This window comes from Sprattus sprattus, assembly GCF_963457725.1.
Source record: "Sprattus sprattus genome assembly, chromosome: 4".
Taxonomy (NCBI): domain Eukaryota; kingdom Metazoa; phylum Chordata; class Actinopteri; order Clupeiformes; family Clupeidae; genus Sprattus; species Sprattus sprattus.
This window is the reverse complement of record NC_137923.1, coordinates 43,961,374-43,972,243: the sequence shown is the minus strand read 5'-3', so window position 1 is coordinate 43,972,243 and position 10,870 is coordinate 43,961,374. Positions and strand designations below refer to the sequence as shown.

The 10,870-nt window shown below is 43.1% G+C and overlaps 1 protein-coding gene across 2 annotated transcripts in view; it reads left to right on the top strand.

Annotated features, from left to right (window-relative positions):
• Nucleotides 1-2,205: 2,205 nt before the first annotated feature.
• Nucleotides 2,206-10,870, top strand: part of LOC308364168 (glutamate receptor ionotropic, kainate 5) — a gene marked incomplete at its 3' end in the record, with an annotated part of 41,803 nt that continues 33,138 nt past the window's right edge. For both annotated transcript variants that reach the window (XM_080837187.1, XM_080837186.1), the window contains exons 1-3: nt 2,206-2,359; nt 6,107-6,271; nt 9,491-9,588. In XM_080837187.1, the coding sequence (XP_080693313.1) occupies nt 2,251-2,359; nt 6,107-6,271; nt 9,491-9,588 (372 nt within the window). In that variant the 5' untranslated portion in view covers nt 2,206-2,250. The remainder of the gene's footprint in view (nt 2,360-6,106; nt 6,272-9,490; nt 9,589-10,870) is intronic.

Here is a 10,870-nt window from a genome sequence, read left to right as displayed (position 1 = left end):
CTGAAGATGGATGTAGGCTGTTCGCTGCTGCATCCAATGGCCTGTTGCGCAGTGTAGTAGTTAACCCAGCCTTTATGGGCGTCAAATTGAAACATTCGGTGACTTCCAGTAAAGGCATACATTGCCTTATGTGTAACAACAACAAAAACATTCTCTTCCTGAATACCATTCTGTTTTATAACCTGCTTATTACTATGTTATTAAACAGTAGCTAACTGTGAGAGCTAATGAGGGTCATAGAGACACCATTCCTTCTAATCTCAACTACATTTGAAATGCTAAAGTCTGCTTTCACAGTTTCACATATTATTTGCATTTTGCTTTCATATGTTCGCCACTGCAGCTTCTTTTATATGAAGAAGGTCACACGGTTAACGACTGTATGCATAGCAAGGTTGGGAGCAGTACAATACAAAAAGGCAGGTAACGCTTATCACAGACTGAACCATATTCAACCCAGCTTTTACTGCCTTTATCTCTCTATATGCAATTCTCTCTTTTATCTATTAGGACTCATCAATTACTGTCCTCTTTTTCTCTGACATTCCTTCTCTCTTGACGTTTTTTTTTCTCTCAGTTTCTCTTTGTCTGGTGGCGCCACTCAACTCTCTTAATTTAAATTCGATTAGGAATTCAATTTCAATTCGTTCAGAAAGCTTTATTGGCAGGGAAGATAAGTATTTATATTGCGGAGGCATTGATACCGGAAGCAAATTGAACAGTTGACAAACTAACACCAGTGTCCCAAGAACAGAGGGTGCTCTGTAGTGTTATTGAACTTTAGATTGGGTTTCTGCCTTGGCGAGGGACTGTGTCATTCATACCCCACCCCACCACCTCCCCACACATACAAACACACACACACACACACACACACACACACACCAACCCTCCTCCACTGTGGCTCTCCGCGCCAGTCTCACCGACGTCTGCTGCATGCTGCAATCTACTCTGAAGTCTGCGAGTCACTTTGTCATGTCTCCCCTCGTCTCTTGCTGTTTCCCTATTACATCTCAATTCCATTTCTCTGAGACTCTGTCTTACCCCCTACTCGCTCTCCCTTTCTTTCTCTACACTATCTCTCACTCTCTCTCCTTTACTTTATTTTTTTGTACCCGTCTTTTTTTTTGCCGGCTGCCCCATCTCCTGAGCTGCTCTTCCTCGCTAGGTTTCCATTTCAATTCTCACTTGTGCATACCGTTTCTGTCTCACACCTCCTATCCCTTAGCGTGTGTTTGTATGTGTGTGTGTGTCCCTCTGTGGTTGAGTGTGTGCCGCTGTCAAAACAATTCAATTTATAATATTTTGTCGACATCACTGCTAAATTATGTTGCTGAAGACGAGAAGAGAAACACATAAAACAGAGCGAGACATTCTGGGGATGGCGTGTGGCTGCCTGTGGGTTTGTTTACGAGGATGGCTTTATGTGTCTGCTCTTGTGTGTGTGTTTGTGTGTGTACGTGTGTGTATATGTGTGTGAGTGTTTTTCTCCTCAGCTCCTTCACACAAAGACCCACTGAATTTGTCCCCAACCACTCAGCCACTGTGTCCCCAATCGTAGAGGAAGGGGAAAAAAGTCAATTTTTCTCGAAACTGCTCAGCCTTCTGGGCTCATCTCCTATTCCTCTCTCCCCCGACCGACATGAAAATGATTCAATCAGGCTGCAGTCAAAGTAATTCCAAGCCCACCGAGCTTCTCGCGCTCGTGACTGATGAGCTCGTCTCAATGGCCAATAATGCGGCCCCATCAGATACGTGCACTTTTACCACTGCTATTTCCAATGAGTAATGGTGAAGTATATGGGGTGTTATAAGTAGGAGATGAGCTGGGATGGAGCTGGCCCCCACAGCTAGGCTGAGTTGTAGCAAGTCCTCCTCTCCAGTAGGTGGTGAACCTAACGGCCATTATGCACCCCTGTCAGAAATAAGCCACTGCCATTTTGCAAGACTAATGGAGAAGTATATGGGGTGTTACAAGCAGGAGATGAGTGGGAAAGAGCTGGCCCTCGCTACTCTGCTGCTTTGTAATAAGTCCTCCCCTCCAGCAGGAGGTGGAACTAGCTGTCATAAATGCCACTGTCTGAAATAAGTTCTTTCTTCACTGCCATTTTGGAAAAGTAATGGTGAAGCAAATGTTGTTCTAGAAGTAAGAGATAGCTTGCTTCTCTTCTGCGTTGTAACAAGTCCTCCCCTCCAGCAGGTGGTGGACCAGGCAGCCAGAAGACCATTCTCCATGAGGAGCAGTGGAAGATGCCGGCTCTGCCAGCGCTGCTGCTGTCGATACACTTCCTGTTCCTGCTGCTGACCATGGCCCCGCACTCTTTCAGCCAGGCCCCTGCCATGTCTGCTGTCAAAATGGGTGAGTGTGGCGATGAGTTCTGGACTCTTTCTTTTAACTGTCTGTTTTTCTTTTCTTTTCTTTCTTTTTTATTCGTATTCTTACTTATCCTCCTTTCCACTCCTTTCCATCTCGTTCTCTTTTGTCTAGTTCACTGTCTTTCTCTTTCTTCATCTCCCTGATTCATTCACCCTGCTCATGCTACATGCAGAATGTCTTTCTTTCCCTGACATGCAGACACTCCAACCCTCTCAGTATCTGTCTCTTGATCTATGAGTACATTGCCATAATTGTATTTTGTGTCTGTCTTGCCTATCCACATAATCCTCTTGTGTGCTCTTGCTGTCCTTTGACCAAGATATGTCTTTCATTTGATAAAAATATTTGGCTTTATACTTTTCACTGTTTCATCTCCAGCTTCTCTGTCTAGGTTTCATCCCATAGACCAACAGGTTTTTATGGGAATCCCTGGTATTTTGTAGAGAAAATTGTAGTAGTTCAGGTGATATTGATAGCTCACAGACAGCAAGTGTAGATATTACGAACGACAATGTGCTTTGACCCTGGGACCCTATTTGTTTTATCTGCGCCAAACAAGGAGAAATAAAATCTGAACTATGCCAGCCATAAACTCTTACTGCTGAGAGGGTCACCAGCAAGAACATTCGTTGTGCCTGAGGTGATTCAAGGCAATGGACGCACAGAACCTGTACCTCAGAAACAGGCAGGGTGCCACAAAAGAATCAACACCAAATAGGTCTCCCCAAGCTATTTTGTTTGAGTACTCAAAGCTTAAAATGTTTACACTAGGGGTGAGACAAAATATGGAGACGGTCATACAGTATATCTCAACATTTCTGTTTGTAATACATTATCAGTACACCAAATCCTCAAAACTAGGGTTCATTTTCAAAACGAATTTATTCACATTAAAAAAAAAATCACATTCAAAATAGGCCCACTACAGTTGCAAGCTGGAATTACGATACACCTTGCATTGTTTTTATTTTGTAAAATGGCATCCCTACTCATCTTTGATGAAGAATATAATAACATCATAGGACAAATATTGTGGTAATATTATGATAAAATATTACCCAGCCCTACTTAACAACACCTTTGTTGAAGGGTTCAAGTACGTTTTAAGAAATTTCTCACAGCAACAGGTACATTTTTACTGGTGGCTGTTTTTCTGTCATGTTTATTTGTAGCTTCAGAGAGAGAGAGAGAGAGAGAGAGAGAGAGTGAAAAGTCACAGTGCTTAGTCGTCATCTCCATGGATACTCCCCTCAGCATCTCCACGGTTACCTATTATTGGGTTTCCATGGATATGACTCCATCTGCATAAGCTCACAATGCGCTGTCATAGGCAGCAGGAGATTCACTGACTGACTGACTGACTGACGGGTGGCCATGCATAGCTGAAGGCTTAATTGAGGCTGATGAGGGAGATGAGCGGCTAAGAAGTGCGGCACTCCTCCGCCGCCACAGCAGGGCCGGTGTGTGTGTGTGTGTGTGTGTGTGTGTGTGTGTGTGTGTGTGTGTGTGTGTGTGTGTGTGTGTGTGTGTGAGAGTGTGTGTGTGTGTGTGCCTTGGCAGTTGGCTCTTTTAATTGCTCTTGGGGAGGCCCAGTGAGTCAGCGTAGCTCAAACTTTGATCAAGCCCAGATGGCGAGCCTAATGCAAGAGGTGTATAGAGGACTCAACAAGCGTTTGAATGAACCACTGGGCGCTCTCCCGCGCCAAAGGTTCCTGCGGCCCCAGTATTAATTTGACAGTATCAGGAATACTGTAGCTTATCAGTGGCCCCAGTAAGAATAAACACATACAAAGACATTACATTTCTGCACAGTTCAAATATACACATGTGATAGTGCCTATGCACACATTCAAAGGCACAGTATACACATATAGACACGTACACACACACACACACACACACACACACACACACACACACACACACACACACACTATAGCGTGGCTCGGGCCGTTTTTTTCTGTTCGAGCCCGGCCCTCAACCGACAGAAAAGTGCTTGAATCCGACCCGGCCCGTGATTAATTAACATATTTGTGTCCGCGCCCGATCGAAGCCCGAGACAAGTGCGATGGGCAGCGTAAGCAAGATTATGAAGGTGGGCTCCATATTCAATACATGACGTGATAAATAGCCAGGATAGGGCGGTAGAAATAGGCAAACGTTATCCAACAAGAACATTGTTGACGGCGCACCATATTCAGTAACATTGGTGACAACGAACCATATCCATTATAAAACATAGGCCTACACATTAATAGCGGTACACCATTACAAAGGCACACGCACTCTTACACCAGAATAAACACCCACTAAACTCAACACAGAGGGGGAAAGTTGACTAATAATAAAACAGTAGAAACTCGAGAGTGACCCAGCTCAGAACAGTAGCCCAATTGTGCCAACCAAAGCTAAATGCAAAGACAGGCAGCTACTGTACAATGTCAGCAAGACCAGCAGTCAATTCGAGAACATATTAGTGAGTTGCAACGTTAGAAATAACTTCAGCAGCCCTGCTGTCATAAATTGGGCTACCACCAGCTAAAAAGGTTTGCATAGCCTACGTGAAAAATGTGTTTTGTTTCTTTCGGTTAGCCAGACAGAGATAATAACTAACAAGTGACAACAATTAAGAACCTATGTGAAGGACATGATATCAAAATGATGCCACGGCTGACGCATGATTTAAGTAAACCTCTGCCCCTACCTTGTATTGTTCGACTTCGTAGCGTCTGTGTGCATCTTCTTACTGCTATCCATGATCTTCTTGTTAGCCCATAGGCTAGGCTTGTGCGAATGTGTTCCTTTGGCGAATGCCTTGACTACTAAGCGTCGTCATTTTATAATTATATTCTACCTTCAAGAAAACCAAGAAGGCATACACCATTTTCACTGACAACTGATAATTTTGGATATTATTAAGAAAGCAATGTAGTTCGGCTACCCAGCAAGTTGGCTCGGCTTCCATTCCGTTCTGAATCGGCTGGCGGAATGGGCATCCAAACTGCATGTCCATGTCCATGTCCATGTCTTAGTTTCATGTCCATGTCCATGTCTTAGTTTCATGTCCAAACTAAGGCTGTCAATGGTAACTCCCGCTCTGTTTGCATTTTGACAGCTATGTATAGGCTTACCATTTCCGGCCATAAAAGAACAATCAATGTATTCGTGCATTTTGATCCAGGACAAATAAGCTCAACATTTTCATTTGCTTATTCAATTACTTAAAAAAATAATAATAATAAAAAATATATATATAATTTTCACGCTGTATGTTTGCATCGAGCCCGACCCGAGTCCGATATGATATTCATTTTTTTTTTTCGAGAGCCCGGCCCGGCCTGGCGGGTTCAGACCAGGCCCGTCGGGCTTCGGTCGGGTTGCCATGCTCTAACACACACACACACACACACACACAAACTCACACACACACTGAGAAGGCTGTGAATATGCACACAGCATACACTTACACATACTGTAGTGCTATAGTAGTTGATTTTGGATATTTGAGTTTCAGCTTTCATGTCTGAAACAGCACCCCCTCCCATGGACTATGCTATGACTGAATCTAATTCCATTATCAGAGTTATTTGTCCTTTTTTACAGCCTGTCTTTTATGGGAGCAAATAACCTCTCTACAGCCTTGCTTTGTTTTCTGTTGAGGGAACTCTTCATGAGTAGCATACTGAAGAGAAACTGTTGATTTACTGTACCCACACCCCCATTTTGCAGCGGCCATTTTAGATGACCAGTCGGTGTGTGGGCGCGGGGAGCGGCTGGCCCTGGCGCTGGCCCGCGAGAACATCAACAGCATGATGGAGGGGCCGGCTCGTGCCCGCGTGGAGGTGGACATCTTCGAGCTGCAGAGTGATTCGCAGTACGAGACCACTGATACCAGTGAGTTATGCTCTCCAACTCTCTCACTCCCTCCATCTCTCTCTCTCTCTCTCTCTCTCTCTCTCTCTCTGTCTCTCTCTCTCTCTCTCTCGCTTGCAGAAGCAAACAGAGGAGACTATATACACACAGGCACATGACCAGCTTTGAGCAGCATGGGGACATGAATTTATTGATGACACTGATGCCAGTGAAAAATGCACAAATATTATCTCTCTCTCTGTCTCTGTCTCTCTCTCACACACACACATACAAACACACACACACACACACACACACACACACACACACACACACACACACACACACACACACACACACACACACACACACACACACACACACACACACACACACACACACACACAAACACACACACACACACCGACTCATACTCACATAAACACAGTAAGTAAATGTATATGTATATGTCTTTCAGCTGCTGCATCAGCATACACCCACACACATACACATTTAGACAGACACACACATGAGTGTATGGTGTCAAATTACACATTTAGGCATGTTACAGTATATATTGTGTTAGTTAGTTAGTAATCATTGTACAGGTTGTTTGTGATACTCAGATTCGTTACATTGCCTCTACTGAATTTTGATGGGCTCACACAGTTTGAAAGGATATGCATTCTTCTCATATAGCTACACAGACTAATTATATCTGCACATCAATGTAGCCTTGCGGTTGCTTTTCATAATAGTGTTGTGGCGTAACTCTAAACAGACAATCCTGAACAGTCTACCTAACAACTTTGACACCTGCATTAAATGTAAATGCATTTCAAACAGACTAAAGCTAATGACTAAAATTGGGGCAGGACCTCTTGGCTAGCTAATGTTCTCTTGGCCATATTGTTTGCTTACTGATATTGATTTGGCAGCTCCACCAGCATCCTATGCCTAAGCACACAAGCATCTTATCTAAAGTATGTTCAGTGAAACAAGTACAGTCTTTTGCTTCACCATGATACATCTTCATTGTTATGGTGAGATGATTCATGCTACATTTAATAACATGAAGTGTGGGTCAGGAATGCACAGAATATATAATGCATTTGGACTTAGAATGAAGCAGTAAGTTAAACCAACTACTCTATGGAATGTGGTTGTAAAAAATAATGTTCTGTGAGGTTCTGTGAGGTGATTATTATCGTTGTATATCACATATGCCATATTGAATTGTATTCCTTTCCACTGGTGCAAATAAAACACTACGTTCCTTATTTTAATTATGCAAAGCACTGCACTCAAACTTAAATCATCAGGGTGCAACTGACAAAAGCCATATGGACCAAAATATTACTGTTGCAATATGCGTGTGGTTATAAGGATCAAGTTCTCTTTCATTAACCGTGATAACTACTATATTGTCATTTAGTATCTGTAATGCATATTTTAAAATGCAAATATCATCAACAATTTCAACAGGTGGACTTACCCAGACACGGAAGATAATTTGCAGAGATAAGATGTAGTTTGTAGAGGCTTATATGCTTCAAAAATCTCACTTTATTAGGTGCTGTGTATTAGATAGAGAAAATCAATAATGCGAGGCGCTTTGTTACCAGGGCGGGTCGTCGCTGAATGTATTACTGAGATCCCACCTGACTGGGATATCCGAGTTAGGGCGCCTAGGGAATGTCACGAGGACCCAGTAGTGAGCGATGCTATTTTCACATGGTCGACAAAGACAATGCCATAAGGGAAAACGAGTAGCTTCTTCTCAGTCTCCTCAAAGGGATGCACTCCATTCTCTGTGTAACCACTGGAACAATACATAGAGTTTGGCCACTCATCATAAAAAAGTAGTATACATCTTAGATGCATAAAAGTAGAATATAATCATCTTGTGCTGTTATCTGTATCACATGTTCATTATATTGTTATCATTATGTATCAGCTGTATAGTGCTGGTGCAGTTTTATATTATAAAGTTTAATCATTAGGGATATTTATTGATGACACACCATTATTTGCACTTTTATTGCAGAGGTTGTTGTAATATGCAGGTGGAATCCCCATAAACTAAAAGATAATAGTGTGGGGGTAGCCGTTGTATGTGGCATAGGTTTCATTTTCTTTCATTTTCAAGTCTTTAGTGCAATTCCTCATTTCTCACATAATACCTCGCTTCTTCTGCTGCCGTGCCCTCACTAAAATGAAACTCTTATTTTGTTGCAACAACAAACACACACTTGCAAAGACTCCTTCACCCATCCAGTTGCAGAGGGCGCTTCCTTGAAAATTTCAATGCATTTAGCGACATCAAAATTACTGCACAAGTAGTAGCTTGCAGTAGTAGTGTGCTGTGCTGTGTTCTAAGGAAAGTAGGTACTGTTTTGTTTTTTCACTTACAAAATTGCTTGGTCTCTACTTAACACACACACACACACACACACACACACACACACACACACACACGCCCCCCAACCCCCCCCCCCCCCACACACACACACACACACACACACACACACACACACACACACACACACACACACACACACACACACACACACACACACACACACACAAAGGAACGCTACAGTATCGTACAGTAAAGCCAGATTAATTATTTTGCAAGTGCCTACATTTTTTCTCAGACCAGCAATTAAGTTCAGCCGAGACTCATTTAGCGGTACACAGTATCGTGTCCTCATACCATCAAACCACACCAACACACTCACACACACACATACACACACACATACACACACACACACACACACACACACACACACACACACACACACACACACACACACTCCAAACCGCAGGCCAGTGCATTCTGGGAGTTTTTTTCTCCTTCGCAGATGAATGTGAACAGCAATCTCCAGTAAGCAGAGCATAAATTCACATTGTGGTTATTGATGTAATTAATCAAAGGAGCCTTGCATTGACTCATAATTTGATATATCATCAAGGAGCAGGACTCAGACAGAACTGGACCAGCTCCAAGGAGTCGGTCCTGCATGCCTCTCTCTCTCTCTTCCTTTCTCTCTCTCTTTTTCTCTCTCTGTCTCTCACTTCGACTTTGTTTTAGCTGCCTTTCTTCTCTCTCTATCTCTCACTGTCTCTGCTCTCTTTCCACCTCTGCATCCTTTTTTCCTTTCTCTCTCTACCTCTCTCTGCCTCTGTCTCTCACCTGTTCAGCCTTTTATTTATGTTCATTCCTTGATGCCCTCTTTTTTATCTACCCTCTTTTAGTGTGCCAGATTCTGCCAAAGGGGGTGGTTTCTGTCATTGGCCCTGCCTCCAGCCCTGCCTCTGGTTCTACTGTCAGTCACATATGTGGGGAGAAGGAGGTATGAGGACAGTGTGTGTGTGTGTGTGTGTGTGTGTGTGTGTGTGTGTGTGTATGTGTGTGTGTGTGTTTGTGTGTGTGTGTGTTATTGTGTGTGTGTGTGTGTGTGTGTGTGTGTGAGGGGTTGTCTGTGTGTGTGTGTGCATGGCTCTGTTCCTTTACACTTACATATGCTGCTATTGACAGGAACTGTGTTGTCATTTTGTGTGTGTGAGGATAGGTTTGTGGGTGTGCACACATTATTTTTGTGTAACTTAATCGTATTTAGTTTTATACCATATATTGTTGACCAATCTTGGATTTGTCAGACATAAATCCAGGTTTATTCTTGAACAATGGGTGGCCACCATTGTGAGACAGAGCTTGAGTTCCACTCGCCCAGAGCTTCACTTTAAGATTATCTAATCCTTCATCCAAGGACAGTCTGTTAAATATTCTGAGTTTAGGGGTGTTACCATCTATTCAAATAGGCCATGAAGACAAAGCTATCTGGTCTCACCTCACTCCTCAGAATCTTCACCCAGGAATGTTAACATGCTAGTTGATTCCAAATAAAAGTAACAATTATAACTAGGTATAAGATACATTGAATTATTGACTATGGCATATCCTTATTGACTATAAATCTCAAATGGCCGGTCCCTTCAAACTGCAGTTGTATATGTGAGCAGCTCTATGTATATGTGTGTATATGCATTTGTGTATGTGTGTGTGTACATATGTAAGAACGTACACCTGTGTGTGTGTGTGTGTGTGTGTGTGTGTGTGTGTGTGTGTGTGTGTGTGTGTTGTGTGTGTGTGTGTGTGTGTGCACATGTGTGTCTCTATGTTCTACAAGGGCACAAGTGTGTGAGTGCGTGTGTGTCCGCATCTGTGTATTTGTGTATATGCTTGTCTTTATCCTGTCTGAGGGCACTGGTGAGATAGCAGAGGTTAATAGCACTGTAGTGTACATTCCTCCCTTATTATATTCTCATTCCCTCCCTCCCTCATCCCTCTGTGCGCTGTTCATCTTTGTCCTCCCTCACTGCCACTGTCCATCCTTCTCTCCCTCCTTCCTTATACTTCATATTGTGTATGTCATTCCTGTCGTTCTCAATTCCTTTTTGTTCTCCATCATCTCTCCTTTACTATCTCTTTCCTCTTTTGCCTTGTCTCTAATCTCTTTCCCTCTCTCTTCCTGAACCCTTCTTTCTGTTGTCTGTGACCTACACTCTTTCCATTGTTTCCCTCGCCCCAACTCTTTTCTTCCCTCATGCACTCCCTCTTCATTTGTCTCCCCC